This window comes from Phaenicophaeus curvirostris, chromosome 18 (genome assembly GCF_032191515.1).
Source record: "Phaenicophaeus curvirostris isolate KB17595 chromosome 18, BPBGC_Pcur_1.0, whole genome shotgun sequence".
NCBI lineage: Eukaryota > Metazoa > Chordata > Aves > Cuculiformes > Cuculidae > Phaenicophaeus > Phaenicophaeus curvirostris.
Window position 1 is genome coordinate 14,369,935 of NC_091409.1, and position 25,380 is coordinate 14,395,314.

Below are 25,380 nucleotides of genomic sequence, written 5' to 3' on the forward strand. Positions count from 1 at the left end.
GACTGTGAACAGGGCCTCAGAGAAATGACTGCTGGGTGGTTCACGCTCATTGAGTTTGGTATGGGACCATCCAGAAAATGTTCCCATGAAGAGGCAAAGGCCCAGCAGTGGGATGGGAAAGGGGGCACACACAGTCCCCTTATAGAGTCATAGAATGGTTTGGGTTGGAAGGGACATTTTCAGGTCATCCAGTCCAACCCCCCTGCACGAACAGGGACATCTTTAACCAGATCAGATTGCTCAGAGCCTCATCCAACCTGACCTTGAGTGTTTCCAGGGATGGGGTCTTCACTGCCTCCCTGGGCAACCTGTGCCACCGCCTCACCTCCCTCATTGCAAAATATTTCTTCATTATATCCAGTCTAAATCTACCCTTTCTTAGTTTAAAGCCACCATTCCTTGTCCTGTCAGAACAGGCCCTGCTAAAAAGCCCCTCCCCAGCTTTCCTGGAGCCCCTTTCAGCACTGGAAGCTGCTCTGAAGTCTTCCCACAGCCTTCTTTTCTCCTGGATGAACAGCTCCAACTCTCAGCCTGTCCTCATATGGGAGGTGCTCCAGCCCTTGGATCATCCTCGTGAGCTCCTCTGCACTTGTTCCAACAGATCTATGTCCTTTCATCCCATAACGCAGCTGCAAAGCTTCCTGCTGACTTCACTGGGTCCATCAAAAGCAGAGCAGGGGGAGCAGAGGTGCCACCGCGTCCCGCTGAGCACGGCTTCGCCAGGGATGAAGAGGGAGAGCAGGGTGGAGAAGACCAATGTCCAGTGCAGGGATGCAAGACGCAAGGACAGGACTTTGCAGGAAGAGGTGGGGGACATGCACATGGGCTGTAGTTGCTTAAAGACTCCGGAGCATTTATAACGGACACACACACCAAGCGCAGGCAAAGCCATTGATGCCGTTTATGTGTGTACCTGATCATAGGCAGCTCCTGTTCCCTGAATCCCAGTCCCATCTTTCCAAGTGTGAACACACATGAGATACAGTGTGGGCTGCTGGCACGCTCAGAGCACCCTGGTTAGCCACAGTCCATCCACCCTTACCCTCAGCCCCATCCCAGCCCTGTCACAGGGCAGCAGACCACAATGAGCCCCGTTATTGGGCTCGTCCTGGTCAACAGAAGGATGTGTGGTCCTCTTCAAGGCATTTTAAATATCCATGACACCAAAAGATCCATCAGATCTCATTAGCTCTTGAGTGAATAAAAAGGGGTCCCACCCTTCATGCACTCGACCTTCTTTTCCATGATCCGGTGCCCCCAGAGAGTCGCTCCCTCTAAATTGTCCCTGCCCTGTTGGGATGTGGCAAGATGAGGGTTGAACCAGCCTATTCTCTCCAGCATTTCCCACAGGGCAACAGTTAATTCAACATCTGTACATTCTGAAGAAAAACAACCAACACAAACTGAGCAACTCAACTGAACATACACGCAGTTTCCATCTTGTGAACTGGAAAGAAAATACAAGAAAATACTTTCAGAAATGCCTTTCCCCACCACCCACAAAGATCAGATCTCACTACCAGGACCCTTGGACCTCACTTGGCTTCTCAGATTTGCTCTGCTTGTTGCTCTGCCATCTGCATTTGGTGGTGACAGCAGCCTGGTCAGTGTCAGAAACGATTCCCACCACCTCGCCTGCACCTCTGCGAAGGAAATGGGAAATGTATGAGGTTGACAAGCACTTTGGGCTTGAATGTGCTGCTCCGGATGGGAACAGTGGATCTGCAGGAAATTTTGGAGCTCTGTTTTTTCATACGCTGGTTTCAGCAGTCACAGAGCAGGGTAACTCCAATCCCAAAGCCTCCTTTGTGTGCTTCTGGACGTGGAAAGACTACCTGTTGGGTCAAAACGCCTGCAATCTTGCATTCATTTTGAGTCAGGAGATGCAACAAAAGCCCCCAGTGATGTTAATAAAACCTATTAAGGTTAATGAGCATCATAGTTATGCAGCACACTGAAAATAATTCCCCTATTGCAGCTCTATCAGGACTCATTCTTTGGGGGATTCGTAGAAGTCAGTTGCTACCTCTGTGAGAGCCGTCGTATCCCTCCTGCATTGTCTTCCCATCTGCAGGGGGTTTAATTCCATGTATTTCTTCTTCTCGAGGAAGTTGTGGAAACACTGGAGATGAGGTGAAGAACCCCAAGGGCTCCTGGTGGAGTGTGTCCGTTCTCTGACAGGAAAAAACACCCAGGGCTGGGATGGAGATGGTTCAATGCCAAAAGGACTCAGACATAACCGAAATCTTCCGCACGCACCCAGCAGAGGGGCCTGAGCAGCGATTCCGGCACCGAGCGGCGTGCTGCCAGCACCGCTCACGGCCCCATCACAGCAGCACGTGGGCAGTCTCGGGCCAGGATGGACCCGCTGCACCAGTTCAGTGAGGAAACCTCCAAGCTCATCAACTTTCCATCGCCCAGATTCACTTTCTAGGTGGATTATTTTCTCAGACAGGTTTGAGAGGGTTCCTCAAACACAATTTCCCATGGGTCCCAGCTTTCCCCCCTTTCCCTCGGCTCACAGCTCCCTCTTCTCCCAAGTGACAGGGGACAGGACAAGAGGGAATGGCCTCAAGCTCCACCAGGGGAGGTTTAGACTGAACATTAGGAAAAAATTTTTCACAGAAAGGGTCATTGGGCACTGGCAGAGGCTGCCCAGGGAGGTGGCTGAGTCACCTTCCCTGGAGGGGTTTAAGGGACATGTGGATGAGGTGCTGAGGGACATGGTTTAATGTTTGATAGGAATAGTTGGACTCAATGACCTGGTGGGTCTTTTCCAACCTGGTGATTCTATGATTCTGTGATTTAAACCACTTGAAGAGCAGTCTGGCTGCTTGGCCCAGGGACCCAAAGGCAGCAAACTGCCCCCTCACAGAGCAGGAGCCCAGCAGCACAGGAGACTTGTCCTCATAGGCAGGTCCAGCCCCTGCTAAGGGTCCGTGCAGCTCATGAGCAGCCCTAGACAGTGGCAGAACCATGTTCCCAGAGGCAAAAGCAGCGATGTCCCAGTGCCACCAGAGCTGGCAGTTAACACTCTGTTGCAGGGGGAGAGCGTGTGTGCACGTGCGGTTAATACAAGAAATTGGGAACTTGTTTGCATGTCAGCATCTTGCATAATATTTCAGTAAATGCATTAAGAGCTTTGTGTGAAGGAAGCTCAGGCTGGGCAGGAAGAAGGCAGCCAGCAGGAGGAGTAGGAACAAAAGCAGAATAATCTTAAACATACCATAATGAACTATCTTTGTACCTAAAAGCTCTTCTAAAGTAATTCCCATACCCTGGCTGACTGGGTATGAGCGAGGAACCAGAAATCATTTTTATGTACTCAGAGCACTTACAGCCACCAGGGACGTGCATTTGCATTCAAAAGCCTGAACTTCAAGGGAAGGGATAAAAGGGAAAACAGAGATGTGTTAACAGTAGTTTAATGTTAAAAGGACAGGAAAAAAAAAAAAAGAAAAATGAAGAAAAGCAACACAGGCACCCAATCCTCCAGGACAGCTGCAGCCCGAAGCGTATCAGGAAATTTTCCAGTTCTCATGGCTTGGACATGCGGGATCCTAGGAAGGATCCTAGGATGGTTCCGTTGGAAAAGACCCCAAAGCCCATCCAGCTCCACCCCTGCCATGGGCAGGGACACCTCCCACTGGATCAGTTGCTCCAAAAGCCCCATCCAGCCTGGCCTGGAACCCCTCCAGGGATGGGGCAGCCACCACTGCTCTGGGCAGCCTGGGCCACAGCAACTCTAAAGTTGTCCAAGGGTTTAAGTTGAAGCAAAAATGTAACTCATATCCATATTACTTATAGTCATTTGTTCTCAAGCCTGGCTTTAAATCTTACCAGACCCAGCTGTTCACACCTGCACATCTGGCACTCAGGGCAAGCGAAAGGGCTCAGACCATCAGCTATGGACTGGCCTCTCCCCTTGCAGAACGCAAATCAGGAGCACGTAGTGAGGGAAAGCACCTTGGGAAATTTGCGTGGCATTTCTTTGTATCAGGAGGCACAGGGAGGTCACAGGGGATGGGGTGCAAGCAACTGCTGGATCTCTGGGACATCCAAGTGGCTGGGCTTTCATCTGATATTTCTCCTGCTCTTGTTCTCCTCTCCCAAAAAGAAGCAGTTGAACGAGCAATGCGCCCTTGCTCCAACCTCATCATTACCTGTCACATACCTGCACAGGAGATACAGCTTTCCCAACACGGCCATCACAGGACAAGGAGAACTGGCCTCACATTGTGCCAGAGAAGGTTTAGATCGGATGGCAGGAAAAAATTCTTCACTGAGAGAATGATGAAACACTGGAAGAGGTTGCCCAGGACAGTGGTGGAGTCCCCATCCCTGGAGGGGTTAAAACCCCCACGTGGATGCTGGATGTGGTCCTCAGGGCCAGGGTTTAGTAGCCATGGTGTGTTGGGGTGATAGTTGGAATGGAGGAGCTTAGAGGTCTTTTCCAGCCTTAAATGGTTCTATGATTTTATGGAAATTTTTCCTCTTTCCTTGGAGCCCCAGGAGTGTTCCCCAGGCTGGGGAGCTCAGCTCAATTCTGTGGCAGGAGCAGAGCAGCGATACCTTCACAGGGACGGAGACACTGGAGGGAAAGTGCCCCAAAACGTGGCTGAAATGACCAATGCCAGCACGGTAAAACCACCATTAAAAGCCAAATGCTCCCAAACCTTATTATCAAAAATGAGGACACAAGATGTATTTGGCTTCTCTAATTCGCTGCAGGTCCAGCTTTCAAAACTCTTGGATGCATTGGGTGTTGAGTTCTCTGGAAAACATAACACAGTCGTGGATGTTGACACTTGGAGCTGGGCTACAAAAAGCCTTTGAGAAATCTGGTCCTAAATGAGTCAAAAAAAAATGATCCACCAGGAATTGGTCCATCTGCAGAAAACCTTAATAAGGCATTTGAAGAGCAATTTTCCACTGGGGCAGAACACCAGTCGCCCACCCATCCTCACTGGGCTCGTCTGCAGGGTGGGAATGAGGGAACCAGAGGAGATAACAGGGGTATGTGGTCCCACAGGCAACACACAAGCAGGACTTTTCTGTTCCTCTATAGCCCAACATTGCTTTCCTTCATCCCAGATCACAATCCGCCACTGCAGGCATTTAAAATACAGACACAAATATCAAGCGCTGCTTGTGCAGCTGCTGCTCACCACTTTCGACTCATGCCTTAATGGACCTGAACTGTTTCCCCAGCAGAAAAAGCATTTCCCCAGCAGGGGAACACACAAAACCTGCGCTGAATCTAGGAGTGAGGAACTGAAACTGCCTGGAAGCAACACAGAACCAGCCGGCTGGGGCAAAACCATAGCACCCAACTGCAGGAGGTGTTTTTCCTCTGTCAGAGTTTTAAAACTCTTTCTGTTTCTCATAACATTTCACTGTAAGGAACAAAAAATCCTGGGTTTATTGCCATTGTTTCAGCTGTTTTACTAGTAAAAGGCTGTTTTTTACAGTTAATTATAAATAGCTCTGTTGAAAATAGCTGGAATGACACTGTCTTTCTACAGTATCATAGTAGAGACTATAAGACAGGAAATTGTTCTAGTTGTGGGATCATTTTCCAATCCGAGACAGATGTCCACGCTTTTCTTATCACAGGGTGTTGGAACTGGGTAATCTTTAAGGTCCCTTCCAACCCAAACTATTCTATGATTCTATAACCTCACGGGGGTTTCATAAAGAGCAACCTAACTTGGTGATGGAAAGACACTCCTCAAACCATAATTCATACACAGTGATAGGAAACATAGACTCATAGAATCACCAAGTTGGATGAGACCCACCGGATCATCAAGTCCAACCATTCCTATCAATCACTAAACCATGTCCCCCAGCACCTAGAATCACAGAATCATAGAATAACCGGGTTGGAAGAGACCCACCAGATCAAGTCCAACCATTCCCATCAAACAATAAACCATGTCCCTCAGCACCTCATCCACCCGTCCCTTAAACCCCTCCAGGGAAGGTGACTCAACCCCCTCCCTGGGCAGCCTCTGCCAGTGCCCAATGTGAAATTTTTTTTCCTAATGTTCAACCTAAACCTCCCCTGGTGGAGCTTGAGGCCATTCCCTCTTGTCCTGTCCCCTGTCACTTGGGAGAAGAGCCCAGCTCCCTCCTCTCCACAACCTCCTTTCAGGGAGTTGTAGAGAGCAATGAGGTCTCCCCTCAGCTCTCTCAGCATCGGACAGCATCACTGAAAAGAGAGTATACGTAGTCTGAGCCTTTCTGTACTTCAGAAGACGAGGACTGGCCATAGGACCGGCTTGGCAGAGCACTCGGTGGGAATGCAGAGGAACAGGGTGTCACTGGGTGCTGTATTGGTTCCTTCCTTTGTCCCATCAGTGCTCCCCTCTTCCCTTCCTCCGGTTCCTTGCCTCCTTTTAAGCATCATTTCAACACACAAGGCTAAAAGGCCACTGTGAACATTCTCCTCTTCTGGAAAAACATTCAATGTGTAACAGGCTAAGCGTGGGCATTATGATCTAAATGAGAATGGTGAATCTTACGTACACAGTCAGCTTTCTAACAGCAGAGCTCTCAAACAACAGCATTTCGAGATAGCAGGAATATTAACCCAGGAATATTAACTCTGCACACACAAATCAACACCTTTCTGATTGTATTTCTTAGTTAAGGCACTAGCATATTTGTCCAGTCACAGAACCACAGGATGGTTTGGGTTGGAAGGGACCTTAAAGCCCATCCAGTCCCACCCCTGCCATGGGCAGGGACACCTCCCACTGGATCAGGGGCTCCAAGCCCCATCCAACCTGGCCTGGAACCCCTCCAGGGATGGGGCAGCCACCACTGCTCTGGGCAGCCTGGGCCAGGGCCTCCCCACCCTCACAGCAAAACATTTCTCCCTAAGATCTCATCTCCATCTCCCCTCTTTCAGTTTAAAACCATTCCCCTCATCCTGTCCCTGCACTCTCTGATCAAGAGCCCCTCCTGAGTTTTCCAGGAGCCCTTTTTAGTACTGGAAGGCTTATGTCTGCGCGTTGAAGTTTAATCTTGCTTTCCCATTGCCTACATAATTCCTTTCTGTCTTCAAGAAGTTTTCAGCCTTCACAGCAAACCCATTCTCTGCAGGACAGGGTTGCTGGCAGCTCCATCTCAGGTGAAAAAAGGAGCCACTGGAGTCGTGAGACGCCAGCCTGGGAGGGCTCAGAGCCACAACAAGTGCAAACAGTCTCTATGTTGGCTCGGAGTTGCCTTCTGCTGGGTGATCCTGAGCCATCTGAAGAGAGGACAGCACAGCTGGGACATTCACTCCTTATCTTCACCTTGGGCTCCAGCTTGGCCCCCTCCTTACTGCTTGGATGATCCTCATCATAACCACAGACACCAAAGTGTCCTGTCTTCTGGTTCTTTCCAGCTCAGAAGACACGTCTCTGCCCGTAGCACCTCCACACACGGGGCTCCAGCCCCAGCAAGCTCCTCATTCTTCAAGCCCCAGTACGTTCTTTTTCAGAAGCAGGATTTAACATCCACCTCCCTCGTCCAGAACCAAGCGTAGAGGGAAACAATGTGCTCCAGCACACAGCTTAAACGAAGCTGAGAAAGTGGAGTTGGCCTGGAGTTTAAAATAAACTGTCATGTACAAAACAAAATGTGAGACCACACAGCCAGCCCCAAGCAGCCTCTCGCGAACAGGGAAACCTCAGCGGCAACCGCAGCCTCAAACCTAAATAACCACTTCAAGAGAACCCAGGCAATCTTTGCGCTGCTCCTGCAGAAGGGAGAAAGAAATGCAACCCTCCCCGCTGAGTGGGACTTGTAGGAAAGCAACCTATTGTTTGAGGGTGTCAGAAAGCGTGGAGACAATGTGGGGAAGAAACACATTTTCAGCTTCATTTCAGAGGAGCTCACGTTTCCCAGAACTTATTTTTTCACATACATAGTGGGAGGGGGAAAAAGCTATTTTGGGGCTGAACAAAAACATAGCACAAGGCTTGCAGCAGGCTCTGAGGACCACGAGCAGTACAGAAAGACATTTCCAAACTAAAAAGAACAGAAAATATATTTTCTACGCACCTTTTGCGCCTTGTTTTCAAAAGTACTCGCAACCAACTTTTCTCCCTTGAACAAAAGCAACAGCACTCCCTTTTCTTTTCTTTCTTTTTTTTAAATGAAAATTAATATTATCAGCAGAGGACAGGAGAAGGACCGAGATGCAGCTGTGTGACTAACGCTGGTGACAACTCGGGCACAAGCATGATTTGCCATCAAAGTCACACGGTCCTGCTCCTCCCCAGTGACGTGTTTCCACAAGGAAGAGAGAAATACACAAAAACTATGTGATAATCAGCCAAAGCAGTAAGCGAGGCTGGACAAGGAAACAAAGCCTTTAAAACTAATTTGCTTTAGTAGAGAATGTAGAATTAAGGAAGTTGTTTCTGTGTCAGAAAACCCAAAGTCTCTGAAAGTCTCTTTAAGCTGAAAACTCATCCTTTCCCTGCACTCCCTGATCCAGAGCCCCTTTTCTGGAGCTTTTCCAGCTTTCCTGGAGCCCCTTTCAGCACTGGAAGATGCTCTAAGGTCTCCCTGGAGCCTTCTCTTCTCGAGGCTGAACAACCCCAACTCTCAGCCTGTCCTCGTACGAGAGGTGCTCCAGCTCTCGGATCATCCCCGTGGTCTCCTCTGGACTCGCTCCAACAGCTCCATGTCCTTCCTGTGCTCAGCATCCCAGAGCTGAAGACAGGGCTCCACATGAGGTCTAACCAGAGCAGAGAAGGGGGGCGAATGAGCCTGTTGTTATAGTCACAAACAGAAGGGAAACAAGAAAATTCTTCTCTTCCTGCAAGGAAAAGCCCCTTCATCATGTCTATCAGGCAGCGACCTCTTTCTAGGGCTTAATTTTTTCCTTCTGTTTAAAGAAGTACAGTTGCTCTCTTGGGCTTGTGACAGAGACTGACAGCACACGCTCAGACATATTTGTCTAAACAGATTATGCAAGGATGTACAGTGTTTGTATACATGTGATACGTATGTGGGAATGTATGTTCATCTTAAATTGACCTACAGTGAAGGACCTACGCAGTAAAAGCACTGTCCCTAGGCTCTTTCTAAACAGCCTGATTTCCTTTGTAGGCACCCCCACATCTTCACTGACTACAGAAAGAGCTGAAGAAAATGGATTTCTTGGCTAAGGGACTGGGGCTGCATGAGGTCCCTTCAAGCCAAAGGGCAGCACGTGTTAAATATCAGCAAGAACTCTTGAACCTGTCTCTTTTTCAGATTCTACAATTTCCAAGTATTATCTTCCTTCCAAAGTCTTTTTTCTCCTCCTGTCACAAAAGCATTTAAGGAACTGACTGGGATTAGAGCAATTCTTCCCCATCAGTTCTCTCTCCATTTGAGGATGTACTGAGGGAAAGGACACATGGAGCTCTGCTCCCTCCTCTGCCACAGGTTTCGAGTGTTTATTCAAAATCCTTTTAGCTATTAGCCCAAATTAAAGTCATTTGAGAAGAGTTTTCCCAAGGCTGAGACACCGCCAAGATTACAGCAAGCCGCCACTTAGGTTAACTGCCATAATACAGAGAGCAGAATGTGAGGTAGAGACAAAGAGGTCCAGCTGAACCCTGGCTGATCCCCACAAACACGGCAGGAATCCAAACCTCTGCACACTTTAACTGTAGGCACTGCTGGGAAAGGCTGAGAGGCTTTCAGCAGGACAGGCTTGTCCTGATACCTGATTGCTAACTCTAAGCTGGGTGTTTCTGGCCCTTTTTCCCCAGCATTCGAGTCCTTCATGTTTCTAGGGAAGAGTGAGCTTAGTAGATGGAAAAATACACCAGGTAAGGGGACAGGCAGTGTGGCTTTGCAGCTGAAGCTGTACTCTTCATTCATGTGCAGCTTCTGGTTTCTCTTAAATATCTGCTTTCAATTCTTTCTCAAACCTTGGCCTCCCACTTGCTTGGATACTCTTCTATCAGTCTAGCAACCTGGAATAAACCTCTAGCAAAAAACTGAGCAGAGGGGCAGAACCACTGGAGAAACGTCATTTAAAACGCTAACAGACAGGTTCTAACGAGCCTTAGCTGTCAGCACCACACTCAGCTTTGTATTCTCTTGACTTTCAGAGCTCTCGGTTTCTATTTCTGTACCTCCTCCACTACATACCACCACACATACTTTTACCTGACTACAGATGAACATCCTGCGTAGTTTGTGAGAGCCTTGTCCTGTTTTCAGCAACAGAGGCTTTAAAGTCCCCTTTTCTCCTTGCTGGCAATCTCAGGTGACTGGGTCTCCCTATCAAGCAGGGACAACCTACACAAACCAGGATTCTACACGTGGTATATGTGTCTGGATGACCTATACACAGTACTAACAAGAAATCCCTCACTCTCAACGGAAATTAATAATATATGTTTCTCCTTCACACCATTTCTGGTTATAAAAATGCTAATAAAATCCTTGCTCTGGCTTCCATCAAGTTTAATCTCACATATATACAATAGCAAAGTTATTTTAGCAGAACAGAACTGCACCACCTTGTAGGTGGTTGATACCACTGCATCTTTACTGAACCAGGTAACTATATCCCTTTCTATTTTACTGGTTACTTTGGTGACCAGAGTAAGGTCACCCAAGCCTTTGAGTTCCAAACCCATGACCACACAACAGAGATCAAAGCATTTACCTGGCAAAAGCGGGTTACAGAGATGAGCATATCAGCAAAGGATATCAGCGAATTTCAAGCCAACAGCAACACAACTCTTCCGTGTAGTTCTTGTAGGGCCTCCACAGATAAGTCTCAGATTTTCTTTTGCACGTTCTGAGCTGAAAGCTGTATCGCACGATGTGTGGAAAGGAGCAGACCTGCAACAACTTAGATTGCTTTGACAAGGTGCATGAGAGCTCTGGGCATAGAAGGAGCCATGGAGAGGAGCAGCCCAGCCACAGGACTGCACTCTGCTAGTGCTGGCTCCTGCATCTCCACCAGCACCACAGAACCAATTTTCAGCTGGCAGAGAAAAAAAAAGCACGGAGAATCAAGACAGTCTGCCTCCGCGCAAGCCCAAGGTGAATAAGGCCATCACCATATTCTGTTAAGAACTCCATCCTTCAGCTGCTTACTAATGTTCAGCTTAAGTAGTAAACTCTACTTTTTTACTTCTGAACACTTGTCTGCACTTCAAGCTTCCACCAGCCCTACAAGCAGCAAGAGGCATTTATGTTCAAGCAACACTCCTTTTCAGGTGTACACCAGAAGGCGTTTGGTTTATTAAAGAAATAAAAATCAACCTGCTCCTGGACACAAAGGACTATTCATGCATCACTGAGGTTGTTCCATGGGTAAATTAGAGCCTCCAGCTCAACACGTTTCAAATACTGGTCGTCAAAACCAACACCTTCAGGATTTCACGCAGACTCAAAATACACCTATAAGATACATACCCACAATGTTCTCCTTTGGGCCCAGAGAACTCCAAGGTAATGAGTTTGAAAAACTACTTATTCATTAACTTGATCATTTTGACCCAAACATACTGAAGTCAAATTCGATATTTAATGTACTAAAACACAGCACCAGCTCAGAGCCACCCTGTATTTTTTACTTGTTAGGGGTGTTTCATCCATGAAAAAGCATTTAAAAATAGGAAGTATCACTCTTCTTCAGCATGTCTCAACATCAAATCATCAAAACAAAAAGGCAACTAGCACTTCTCCAAAAAGTTTTACTTCCAGCAGGAGAATGCTTATTTGCTAGAGAAAAAACAAGAATACAACAATGACGTTACAAGAGGCACTGATCCTGGCTTTATTCACTTAGAGATACATCCAACATTCATTATAGCTCACTTGATATTCAAAATGTTTTCAAGAAACCAACCATAAAACCTTGATTTTTGCCTTACAGTGCTGTCAAGTTTTCAAGTAGTAAGTGACTTCTCAGAAAGACTGTGTTCAGTATTAACATACATAGAAAGATTAAAACTCTGTAGAAACCCTTCAGTTTGATACTTGCAGAACTGCATCGGGAACAACCACCCTTTTCTCGGGGGAGGAGGCTACTCTGCCTGCAGGGATGGGTGCCATGGGTCCTGACCTCCTACACCTCATCCTGACCCTGTGCCATTGCAGGGATTGAATTCAAACTGTAAAAATGGGACTTCACTCCCCGTTTGTATCTTCATACTTGGCAGCTGTAACAAAATTCCTACAGCACTAGAAAAAACAGTTAGAGCAGCACCATGCATATCCCCTAGAGATCACCAACTGTGAACAGAGAGAAGTGCATGTTATGAACAAGAAGCATAATGTGTTAATTTGGAACTCAAACTACTTGGCAGTATCTTCCGTAAATTCAAGACTTACACAAGATAGGGTGTTGCAGCCACCACATGACAGTTACCTCAATACCCTTTTTCAGTTTTGCTCCATTTAGTTTGATTCTCTTTAAAGTGGTGAAGAGTGCAGGACTTTGAAATACAAACATTTCTATTAGAAATTGCGAAGTTTAGTACTATGACACTATGAATGCTTACAGTACAGTTTATCAATTCTATGTTAAGATTCAGCATCAATATGGTGTCTGAACTCTCTCAGAGCTACATTCTGCCTAATTAAGCAGTATCACCAAGTCCTGGTGTCACTTTCCATGCAAACTGTATTCCCATATTAATGTGGCTATAAAAGCACAAGCAGGTTTATCATTACTGGGACTTTCTGCGAGAGGTTTCTCTATTTAATGATAGCCTAACTAAAAATAAGCTTGTTATGTAAAAGCAAAATACCCTTTATCTTAAACTTTATTCTGGATCTTGGACATAGTTCAGCAAAATGATCTGCAGAACAACACGCCAACCATTCCCACATATAAAGAGGAAACTGAAGGAAAAGTCCAAATCGAAGACACTCACTGTTATAGTATCTTTAATTTATCTTGTGTTTTACAGAAGTCTGAATGGATTAAAAAGCATCTCCTTTCCCACCACATTCCTTACGGTTGGTAAAATATATTCAATGAGCAAATGTATGTGAACAGCTTGAGGATCTGCATCTTGCAAGGATTTCACAGACCAATCAATCAAAAACCAAATACCTCGTAGTTTTTACAATCTCGTTTTAATACAATGGTAAATCCATTCCGATTGTAAACCTGTCCAGTCATATCTCCCCAGAACACTTTGCAAAATCCAGTGTTGATTAGCAAACTAGTTAGCTTTGGCACGGAGCTGTGCTCTCTTGCCTGTGACAGCCTGGAAACCAGTTTTGATGCTGGCGACGGAGCAGCGAGAGTGGCAGGTCTCACACTGCAAGAAATATAATCTGGTGTCCTTCTGTAGGATTGTGTCTGGTGAGCGACACGTATGACAGGTGACATACTCCTCTGCAGAAAAGGAATTAAGTTGTGGTTAAAAAATAAGGCATTATCACAGCAGAAAGGTCACCCCTTCAGCCTTTAGTTTAACAGTTGTCTCTAAAGACTGTTCAAATGCCTCTGCTAACTCAGAAGCGGCTTATTATGAAAGCCACAGAGGTCGAGGCAACCTAAAAATTCCCCCCCAGTTCCCAGGTTAAAGATTAGGTTTCACATTCTGTGTCACGCACTGTAACTGGCGCTTTAAAAATAATAACCAGTTGAGACTTCCCACTGGCATCCCATCACTTCCGGTGCTGAAACAGCATTCCCAGATGTCAGCAACTCCAGTACAGACCCAGCACTTAAACAGCGCTTTGTGACGTATCATCTGTGAGTCCTTTGACCAGCAGCAAAATACAAACCGTAATTGTTAACCAACACATACAATAGAGTTTAAAATTAACTATTACTATTATTTTCCATAGTTTTCATCAAGACAAAGAAATGAAGGTCAAATGAAAATCTTGGATCATGGAGTCCAACCATTCCTATCAAACACTAAACCATGTCCCTCAGCACCTCATTCCCTCCAGGGAAGGTGACTCAACAACCTCCCTGGGCAGCCTCTGACAGTGCCCAATGACACTTTCCATGAAAATTTTTTTTCTAATATCCAGTCTGAACCTCCCCTGGCAGAGGTTGAGGCCATTCCCTCTCGTCCTGTCCCCTGTCACTTGGGAGAAGAGGCCAGCACCCTCCTCTCCACAACCTCCTTTCAGGTAGTTGTAGAGAGCAATGAGGTCTCCCCTCAGCCTCCTCTTCTCCAGGCTAAACACCCCCAGCTCTCTCAGCCGTTCCTCATAAGGCCTGTTCTCCAGCCCCTTCACCAGCTTTGTTGCTCTTCTCTGGACTCGCTCCAGAGCCTCAACATCCTTCTCGGAGTGAGGGGCCCAGAACTGAACCCAGGATTCAGGGTGCAGTCTCACCAGTGCCAAATGCTCTTCTTGTTTTTCCTTGGCACGTTTTAGTTCCAGAGAGAATACAACCTATGTGCTTATCATAACCAGGGCAGAACCACCTGCACCTGCATTACTCCATTATAAAGCTGCAGTACAGAATCTCCACAACATACACACGTGTGTGGCATAGAAATTGAAAAGAAATGGAAAAGGGCGTTATACTTACTGATATATCTTCTCAAGACATTTTCTATCTGTTTTTGCTGGAATCTTCCTTTGATTACAAGCTGGTTGTTACCATCTATTGAGCCACTAATTTAAAAGAAAAATCAATTAAGCATTTGATTTGCAGAAGACATCAAGAGTTAAAACTAATTATGAACACAAAGCAAGATAACGATGCATTCTTCAATACAAGAGTAAGAATTGCTTTGTGAAAAAAATGCAAAATTCTGAAGACACTTAAACTACAAGTTTCGCCAAAGCATAAACTTCACTGCAGTAAAAGCAGATGCCAGCAGAGATCAGCCTCACAGTTAAGCTACACAATCAGAAGAACTTTGCAGACTTGAGAATAACACCTGTTTATTTCATAGAAGTGGCCACGACAACTTCCTAGTGAAGCGTAATACAACTATGAAGACCCTCTTCTAGCCTTCCCGATGTAGTAAGTTGAGCGGTTTTTCACATTATAGGTTCCAAGTTTAAGCCCTCTGGGGTTAGAGAGACTCCAAAGCCCAATCAAACAAGCATTTGTTATACACACATTGCAGTTAGACTTCTTAATTCTCTATGTCTAAACATAACATCACGGTCTACAACAGAGAAATGAATAGACAACCAGAAAGGACACCATCGTATAAGATCTTTGATAAGAACCCAATAAAATCAACTTTATGCTAAGACAGGTGGATTTAACTGCAACATGAGACAGGACGAGTAGCTACAGGCCCAGAAGACTTGCCATGGGGCAGGCACTAAAATATTCTGTTCCCTAGCTGTCATGTGCCTTAGGTTCACACAAGCCACAGAGCCACTCTCACTGACTGTGAGGAACAGCTCCGCTATCACAGCATCTTTGAGCAAAGTTCCAGATAAGGAATACAACACTAATCCAGACTGTTCCCTGGGACTTGTACCAGTTTGCCTCTGAATCTCCTCCCCAAGAAAGTATCTCTCCAATCACCCAGCACAATATCCATGTGCACAGAAGAGAAGCCTGATGTTCAAGCACAAACAGACTTAAACCAAATAATTCTATTTTTGATCAGACATCGTCAACGATGTTGCTGTTGACTTCCTGGACGCACAGTCACAAACACAGACCAGCAGCCTTACCTTGTACCCAATTCTGCCAACAAAAATGCCAGGAGATGTTTTGGCTGACGATGTAATCTAAAAATAAAGTAAGGATATGTTTAACCTTCCCCCTTCAGAGAAATCTGGTATTTATACAGGTCTGGCAGGCTAAAACGATCTTAAATTACCAAGTTTAAAGGGGGGGGCCAGTGTCAGAAGGTCTGCACTAAAGAGCATAGACAATGAATGAGAACACAAGAAAGCTAAACAGTCCACAAAAAAAGCCTCACCATCCCCCAAAATCCAAACTCAGTTACAGTAACTACTGAAAATAAGTTTTCTCCATAGAGATCTTGCATTCTTATTCCTGCCATTCCCTTAAAAAGGTGTTTCAAGCTACCATTAAAAATTCCCTTTAGTATACTATATGAATCCTCAGTATGATTTCATCAGGACTGTTTTCTGTCTCACTTATGAAACAAATCAGACATGAATTCCCAGAGTGCCCACAAAGAATAAACTGCCTTCACAAGAAATAATTAAGACATAGAAAGCACTGCAGAAAACAGTGGAAAAAAAATTACCGTGCTCCATATCATTCACCAAGGGAACAGTATTTGTAGTCAGTTCAAATTATAAAGAGCTTTTCCCACCCCTCACCCAAGACTTAGAAATAAATACCACTGGTGATGCAACTACAGACTTGACAGCAGCCAGCGAAATCACAAAAGCAACAAGTTTAGTTTCAGATCATGAGACTTATATAGCCCATTTTCATAATTTAAGTATAAAATAAGAAATAGCAGCAATAAATAATCTTCACAAATATCTTGTCACAGAGAAACATAAAGGAAGCGAGCAGCATGACTGAAATAGCTTTCAGTTTACTTCTGGTTTGCCACAGCCTTTCGCCAGCAAACACGCATTCACAACAGCCAAGAGCAAAGCGTATTCTCCTGGGAAACCTAAAGAGGACACTTACAATTTGCAGATATCTGTAAAGTTGACAAAAGATGTTTTCTTGGTCCCTACTCTTACAACCTGTGGAGGCTTCATGACAAATTTTCGTTTTTCGCCAGCTACCATATCTGGGTTTTTTTCCCGCATGATGTTAAATACTCTGTTGAGCAACTGCAAAAAAAAGGGTTCACATCAACCTGAATTTCTGGCATTTCGCAAAGTACATCACTTCAAAAAAAAAAATCTGAACAGCTTTCATAATGAATACTAGACCGTCTTTGCCCGTTAGCATTTCCCCATGAGGTTTTGAACACACACTTAAAAATCTGTTCTGATAAACACAAAATGTAAAGCTGTTTCCCCAAGGGTTTACTTCATCATCTGCAAGTACTTAAGCCTATTTGCAGAGGCATTTTAACCATCACTAATATTACCCTATATAAAAATTAACTGTGATATAAGACATGCTTCGTTATTTTTCTGTTCATGAGCTTCTGACAACAGGTCTTTAATTTTAAGTTAGAAACAGGACATGTGAGCATAAAGCCCTGTTCTACTGATGCATATCAACACGGAAAATACTTTTAACAAGTCTTTTGAACATTACCTCATCATATGTGTAGTCCCTTTCTGAGCCTGCCCACGCAGGTCCTGACTGAAGGCTAAAAGAAATTCCATCATCTTTTTTGCTATCTTCATCCTCAAAAGCTGCAAACAAGTTGTTAGGGATTCATTAATAAGAAAAGAAACATTCCTTAACTTCATGCTTACACTGTTTCTAGAAGGTAAATCAAAGAAGCTTCCACCAAGATGCAGACATGCCTTCTGTGTTTGCCTGCCTACAGGGACACCAACATTTATGGCAAATTTATACAGTGCTTTTACAGAACATTTTTCTGATAAATAATTTAGTAGTAAAGATAAGATGAATTTTGAAACAGAAAAGGCACTTGAACAGAAAATATTCACATAAAACAGGGGCTACATTTCACTTTCAGTATCTCATTGAGCTAGGTTATACTTTTACCTTCATCCTTCTCCATTATCTCATCTTCATCTGGAAACTTCACATTCTTCTTTTTCTTCTTTTTATTACCAAGCATGATATCAAGGTCATCTTCAGGTTCTACTGCCTCTGGCACATCTCCTTCAATTTTCAACTCCTGCAAATAAAGAAGGCTGTAGTTTACAGTATTAAGCACAAACCTCCATTGCACAGCATTAGAAATAATACCGGTAGAAGACTATACTAGATGAATACTGCTAATATCCACCACAATGAACACAGATAGGAATGGAACTGAAGTATATTGAAGTCTAGAGCACTGCCCTACTGCCATGAAGCAGGATGATTTTCACCTTCTGGTCTAACCTGTGCCTGATCAAGAACAAGATCACACTACACTTGCCTTAAAGGAATCAGCCATTTTAGGGCATAAGGGACCAAGATACTCTATATGCCAGACAATAAGGTACAGTAAGCGTGTGCAACCTGTGCATTTTCCCTGTATGGGGCAGATCTGAGGGACATTTTCTTCCTCAAAAGGCAGAAAGTAAAGAAGAGGTTTACACGCAATGTAACATCTCTGTTCCCTTGCTCTCTGGGCTTGCCAGTCACACTGACACACGATACACAAACATGACTTGGAATAACACTTGAGAAGAGTAAAAATATCTTGTGCACCTTCTGGAACACAAAACAGTAGCCAGTAATTTCTAAAGAAAACAACAGAGTAAAAACAGATTTCTTAGCAGATATCTAGCCTTTACATAAAGGGCTGGGCTTTAGAGGACTATTCTGCACCGTGCTTCTGCTATCCCTTTACTTCTCTCATTCCAAAGGACAGTTAACCCTGATGCCAGTCAACTTTTACTTCAGATCACAGAATTACTTGCTCATTGTGCTGTTAGATTTTCACTTCTGGGCAAAATACCCTGCAAGAGCAACATGTTCGGCAGAACCTACTATATATGAAAGACCGCGAAACATTTCCTTTTGTTATTAACTGCACAAAGATACAATGACAGACTTGAAACAACTCCTGCACTGCCCATGTGGAGAAAATGAGAGCAAGGAATTTGTCAGTCATAGACAAGATGGCCTAATTATGTAAACAAACCTTTACACCTTCTTCTGCTTCATCAATATCAAATATTTTCTTTGTTTTTTTCTTCTTTTTCTTTTGATTGAAGAAGTTTAGATCATCCAGGTCATCTGTTGCATCTAAAAATCAAAAGTATTGCCAAAAGATGTATAACTGTAGAAACCATTTAGATATTAAGGTTTCTAATTTACATCCAAATCTTCAAAACATAACAGTAAGACATAAGCAACAAGCTGTAGCCCCTACAGACATCCTTCAGGTTTTAAAAAGGTCGTTCTCCCCTATCCCTAATACCTCATTGCCATTTTACAGTTTCTGCATCTTGTAACTGCACTGTCTTACTTTTTTAAGAGTTTATCTGTCTTTTTTGCTGGACAAAAGAAACCATCCACTATTGTCATAAAAGTAAAGAAGCTTAAAAAAAACAAAACCAAAAAAAAGCTGTAAGAGGAAGGTATGGTTTCTTTTGCTGCAGGAGTCAATTTCATCAACAAACTGGATTTAAGTTAACAGCATTCCCTGAACCAGGTCAACTTGAAATGACATTGGTCTCAACATGAAAAGCAAGGTTATATACAATTGCAAGCTTATTTCCTGAAAGATTCCAAAGAACACTCTAGTTGAACACATTCACACTTATCCAAAAGCTAAAAACCCTTTAAAATATATTTGTTATTCACATCATTGCTTAATTTTTCAAATGAAAAGCAGCCATAATGTGGAGTTACTGCAACAACTGCAAGATTTAAACCTTCACTCTAACTATTTCAGGGATTCCCTTTTCATTGCCTCACACAAAAGACTGGTCAGGAAAGTGGAATTTACATCAGCTTCCTGGATGCCTGTGAACACGATTCCAAGCAGGAAGAAAATCCGCCCTCTATGAGGCAGCAGAACATCACTCAAGTCTCAAAAAAAAAACGAGGGCTCCAGCATTACATGCTGCGATGCCAAATTCTACTACTGGGGCTTGTCTTAAAAGACGGGACTATCTTTGTGAGTTTATCTGTGTGGGTCACTTTACCTTTCTTCCTGCTGTCTTCTTCGTCTGCTTCAACATCTTTGTCTTCTGTTGGCTCTGGTTCAGCTTCTTTTGTTTCTGACTGCTGAGTCTCTTCCGCTTGTGTATCCCCTCCTTCCTCATCCAGCATAAAAGGCTTCTTCTTTTTCTTCTTCTTCTTGCTCATAGTGGGATCGAAAATCATCTGTAAGAGTCAAAAGAGTTCCTTAGCAGCATAATAATCACGTAACTTTTAATATTTACAACACCTTTAAGGTTCTCCCAAGGTTCCTTCAGTTACACAAACTGCGCTTCTGCTTCAATCTTGACGAGGAGTTGTTCTAGACCTGCCAGCTCACTGACTCAAAACAGTGATTACACAGGGTTCGTCAGAAACACCACAGATCTTGTCCCAGGGCACAACTGGGACCAATTACAAGAGATGACTGCTTGGTGGTTTCGAACTTCTGCTACTTTCTCTTTGGTAGTCCAAGTTCCCTGCCATCCATGCGTCGGTTCACCTGAAAATACAGTAACGCTGTGAACCTTTGACAGATTGGCTGCCAGCTTCTTCTCCATTTTATTACCATCATGGACTCAGACTTTGAAGCAAAACTATGTGAACCATGACAGAACCACTCTGCATCAGAAAAAGATTTAAGCACACCTCTACCACAGAAGCTGCTTACGTATCAGTTACACTTTGTACTTCCATCTGTGAGTTACATTCATTTCCAGATCTATTAAAAGGCAAGATTTTTCCAACAACTCTGTTGACAAGAACACTCTGGACAAGGGAGAAACCTAGATGGGGCTGGAGATACAGCAAGACCTGTATCAGCTCTCAACACTACGAAGTAGCAAAGATCTCATCCTTCTCCCCACAGGTGGGAAACTGAACCTCGGACACTAAGCGATTAAAAGCTGATTAACAGCTCTTTAGACAGCGAAGCAGCTTAATTCACTTTGACTGTGAAGAAAGCACTAACCCCAAGACTCACTTTTAACCTATTCATCCTCTGCAGACCTGAGCTACTTCACACATGAGCTCTTCAGTTTTCCAACACAGGAATGCTTCTTATTTCACTTAAGATGCAAGTTTGACATCACAGCTACTGGTTGGTTTCACTACATACATCTGGCTGTATTTCCGCACCATAGTATTTATTTAATACCTCATGCAATTTCAGAAACTTAATGAGGGTCTTTGCAGTTTTTCTTATCTAGTAATTGAACAGCATTCTCACAGATAGGTAAAATTCAGTATCATGAATATCCTCACTCATCAAAGGAGTGCGTAAAGCAGCAGTTCTCCAACTTCTTTTTTGTTACACCCTGCAAGCTTGGCCATCTCCCTTTCCCATGAGTCAATATTTTCCTCACACTTCTCATTCTCCTACTCATGATATTCTTCCGATTTTCTGGAACTTACATGTTCCATAAAGGCTCTATTAAAGGTAGAAAACTGCACCTATGGGTGTTTGCAGCACGGCATCACAAAGTGCCCACATACATGGGACACTGAAGTCAAGGCTTTCCGGCTCCTGAGGTGTCTTTAGTTGCGCACACTGTGCTAGAAAAACTCTCAAAAGACTTCTGCTGGAGGGCTTCCCTCTAAGGCTTAGTTCAGCACGTGTCTGAATCCTGCTCTTGTAAGGCACAGTAATCAAAGAATTTGCAGAACTGGTTACACTGTCTGCTGGCTTCCACAGTCCACTGAGACAGAAAGAAAGCTGCCTGCATTGGCAAGTCCACAGCATTGGGAACCAGCACATGTTGTCAAGACCTTGACTCATTTCAAAGAAGAAGCTTTGCAAGACACTGAAGAGTTTCATATCTCTGCAAATATTAAGCAAACATGAGATTATGCTTAGATCAAAGGTAATAATTTCTAAGGAGGAAGCAGCCTACCTGCCCCAAATCACTCTTCTCTCTGCAAAGGAACAGCCATCTTTCACCCTGAGCCACCATACAGCCTACCTTCCACCAACAAGAGAGACGGAGTGTGTGCCACACTGAACTGAAGTTAACCACAAGGACGACTTGTGGATGGAAGGCTGGCAAAACGCTGAAAAATCAGTGTGTCCGGTCCTGAACAGAGCACTGCTCTGAAGGGCCACTCCATCCAGTCAGGCCAAGATGCTCCAAACTTAGGATCTAGTCAGAGGACACTAACTGCTCACAGGAAACTAATAGAGTTTTGGAACCTGAGGAGGAAGTCTGTGCCTGAAATATTTTGTTCAAGTGCTTCAATGAAAAATAAACAGGAGTCTTGGCTCACACAGGCTTTAACAAATCATGATATAAAGTAACCTGCCTGATAGCCAGCTGATTCTGAGCTGGACATTTCAGAAGATTCCTCATTCCTTTTCTCTCTTCAGCACATTTGATGAGTCCAAGCACTATGGTATCATTTAAGCACCGAAAACCTCTACAGAGTTGCAAGCCCTCTCCTGAAGGGACCAAGGTCCCCAGCCCAAATATACCAAACCCAACGGTTTTCCCCATATAACTGGTTACACATTTCTCTCCTGTTTCTGCTCTTGGAGCCCAATTCCTATACCAGGTCTTCTCTTCTGCAGACCACACAGTTCTTTCTTACACCCAGCTCCACACATCTCTCCTTATTTCAAAGGCCTACACAGTCAAAATCCCAGTTTACAGAAAATTAGCAAATGAAAGGATGGGATGGGGAGGGGAAGACTCAAAGCTTCATAGGCCAAATGTAACTCTCAAGACAGAAACCAACACTACTCTGAAGTGCTGAGACAATGGCCAGTGCTGGGGATTCTAACAAAGTCACAAATAAATCCCATTTCCTTAGTCTGGATAAACACATTAGTCTGGATGAACCCTCCAGCTGCTCAAAACACAGCATTCTCTAAAATGATTTCCTGGAACTTAATAAATCTACAGGGCCAGAAGAACTTTCAGAACTTTTAAGGCACGGGTGGACGAGGTGCTAAGGGGCATGGTTTAGTGTTTGATAGGAAGGGTTGGACTCGATGATCCAGTGGGTCTCTTCCAACCTGGTTATTCTATGATTCTATATCCAGCAAGATTACATACATAGTACGATTTTTAGCAAACCAAAGAAACATTAACAGACTGCTTCCCCTTGCAGGCCTGCCACGCCACACTTCTAGGCAGGCAGAGTTTCTGCCAGGAAGTTCCATTCCATATACAGCTCTGAAAATGTTAAGCTACAGACCAATGCAACAAAGCAAAGCTCTGTAACACCTGTAGTAGTTCAAGATGCAAATTCTTCTTGAATGTCCTCCACTTTGTAGAATCATCAGCTTTAAAAAGTTCCACCAACTTAACAGCAACAACAAAGTATTTGACTCCCAACAAGCAGATGCACGAAAGCTCTGGAATGCATGGGCACTCGCTCACTCTCACACATACACTGGCCAGAAGATCCAACAGTGACAGTTCAGTTGTGGTATCTGCTAGATAAAGCAATCCAGAGATATAAATTTGCTGTACTAGATATTCTTTATATCCCCCCACCAATCTCAGGACAAAGGCATTACGCAAGAAGAATAATTTTGCTGATACTTATGCTAAATCTGAAACAGGAAAACTGTTCTATGGTCGTGTGATCACCCGAGACAGAAAGCACCTGATGAAAGAATTCCTAGGTCCTAGTTTCTGGAACCAGAGTACAACGCAGGCATTAGAATTACAACTCCAAAAACACAATTAGGCACATAAATGCAGCACATTCATTCTAGATGTCAAAAGTAGCTGAATAAGTCAGTCTCAGCTACCATTAACATAATTAGTAATTACACTAGTCCTCCTTCATTACAGAGGACAAACTATAGCTTGCCTGTTTCCATGGCTAGAGCAAACACTTTGCTGAGCAGGAAAGAAGCCATGCAAGTATTTTAAATAGCACCAGGAAGAAGATACAAGACCATAAGCAGCCATCTCACAAATTCAGCTAGTGCAGCTTCCCACAGGCGATACAGTCATCCATCAAGGCGCTCATAAACTCATACACAAAAAGCTTTCCTATTCCCCATGAGAACTGAAATGGGGTGAGCAAAAATGCCAAATATAGCATCTACACGATGAAATATTTCTCAGATACAGATGCATCGACTTCCCTGGAAGCGTGTCTAAACGAACCTCATCAGACAGAATTCTAGAATGGTTTGGGTTGCAAGGGACCTCAAAACCCATCCAGTTCCAACCCCCTGCCAGGGGCAGGGACACCTCCCACTGGATCCAGTTGTCCAAAGCCCCATCCAACCTGGCTTTGAACACCCCCAGGGATGGGGCAGCCACCACTGCTGTGGGCAACCTGGGCCAGGGCCTCCCCACCCTCACAGCAAAACATTTCTCCCTAAGAGCTCATCTCAATCTCCCCTCTTCCAGGTGATAACCCTTCCCCCTCGTCTTCTCCCTGATCCAGAGCCTCTCCCCAGCTTTCCTGAAGCTCCTTTCAGGACTGGGAGGATCCCGACAACCTGCAGCTACCCTTTGTCAAGACGCAGCTATTTAGCGCTCGGGTTTAAGCGGCAGGATGTTAAATCTCCAGAAGGAGAGCGCAGGGAGGGAACTGCCCAGACGCTACGAACGGCTGGAAGGCCACGGACCGCGACGGGGAACGAAGGGGAGACAGAATCCGCCTTCCCCCGAGCCACCCTCCGCCAGAGGCAGGACTCGGGGATACCAGGGGGGTTCTCCCCGCTACGCGGAGCCTCGGGGAGGCCGGGTGCGTGGCGCCGGCTTCCCCGGGAGCCGGGCCCGGCTCCCGGGGAAGCCGGCGCCACGCGCCCGGCCCGGCCTCCGCCCACCGAGGCCGCGCTTCAGCACATGGCGGCGGCGCGGGAGGGCCTGGCGGCCTCCGGCTTCTCACCTCGTCGCCCATGGCTGCGGCCGGGCTGGGAGCGGCGCGGTTGCGGTGCGGGAGGAGCGGCGGCTGGCTCAGAGACGCGCCGTGCCGGTAGCCGCCGCCGCGCTCGCCTCTTGCATCAGCGCCCCCCGCCCCGCGGCGCCTGCGCCTGCGCCCCGCGCATGCGCCGCCATCGCGCGCCCCGGCACTGCGCATGCGCCCCCGCCTCCTCGGGCCCGCGCTTCCCGCACTGCGCATGCGCGATCAGCGCCCCCCCTCCGCGCGGCCCCCACATTGCGCATGCGCTCTCAGCACAGACCCGTGCGCCTCGCCACTGCGCATGCGCTCTAAGCGCCACCCCCACCACCACACCGCCTGCCGGCAGCGCCCACAGCCGCGCGGCGCCGCCATTGCGCATGCGCCTTGCGCCCCCCGCCCCGAGCGCGCGTCGCCTCCTGAGCCGACGCCGCTGCCACTGCGCATGCGCAATCCGAGTCGCCGCCAGCCGCGATGTGCTTCCCCGGCGTGCGCGCTCCCGCTACTGCGCATGCGCTCTCAGCGCCGCCAGCGTCCTTGGCCTGCGCGCTCCGCCCCTGCCCCGCCACTGCGCGTGCGCCATCAGCCCCGCCCTCCATCCCCAGGATCGTCCCTGATGGAGCCAACGGGGTCATAGAATCGTAGAATCACCAGGTTGGAAAAGACCCACCGGATCATGGAGTCATTCTGTTCATTCCTATCAAATTCAAATTCATTCCTATCAATTTCTATCAAATTCCTATCATCCGTTCCTATCAAACCCTAAACCGTGTCCCTCAGCACCTCGTCCACCCGTCCCTTAAACCCCTCCAGGGAAGGTGACTCAACCCCCTCCCTGG

At 45.7% G+C, this 25,380-nt stretch overlaps 1 protein-coding gene across 1 annotated transcript; it reads right to left on the bottom strand.

The window, feature by feature from the left end:
* Positions 1-12,889: 12,889 nt before the first annotated feature.
* Positions 12,890-24,670, bottom strand: EIF2S2 (eukaryotic translation initiation factor 2 subunit beta). The gene is made up of 9 exons (XM_069871774.1): positions 24,530-24,670; positions 19,684-19,864; positions 18,675-18,778; positions 17,582-17,717; positions 17,162-17,262; positions 16,577-16,725; positions 15,634-15,690; positions 14,522-14,607; positions 12,890-13,363 (listed from the first exon to the last, which is right to left on the bottom strand). Exons 1-9 carry the CDS (start codon positions 24,539-24,541, stop codon positions 13,188-13,190), a joined length of 1,002 nt encoding a protein of 333 aa, XP_069727875.1. The 5' UTR covers positions 24,542-24,670; the 3' UTR covers positions 12,890-13,187.
* Between the last annotated feature and the right edge of the window lie 710 nt (positions 24,671-25,380).

Bases quoted from the DNA above. Each gene is read 5' to 3' on its own strand.
- EIF2S2 (XM_069871774.1), bottom strand. The intron at 18,779-19,683 runs GTAAAGTGACCC...TTTGATTTTTAG, and splicing joins AGAAGACAGCAGGAAGAAAG to ATGCAACAGATGACCTGGAT. The intron at 16,726-17,161 runs GTAATGTTCAAA...TTTTTTTTGCAG, and splicing joins GGGACTACACATATGATGAG to TTGCTCAACAGAGTATTTAA.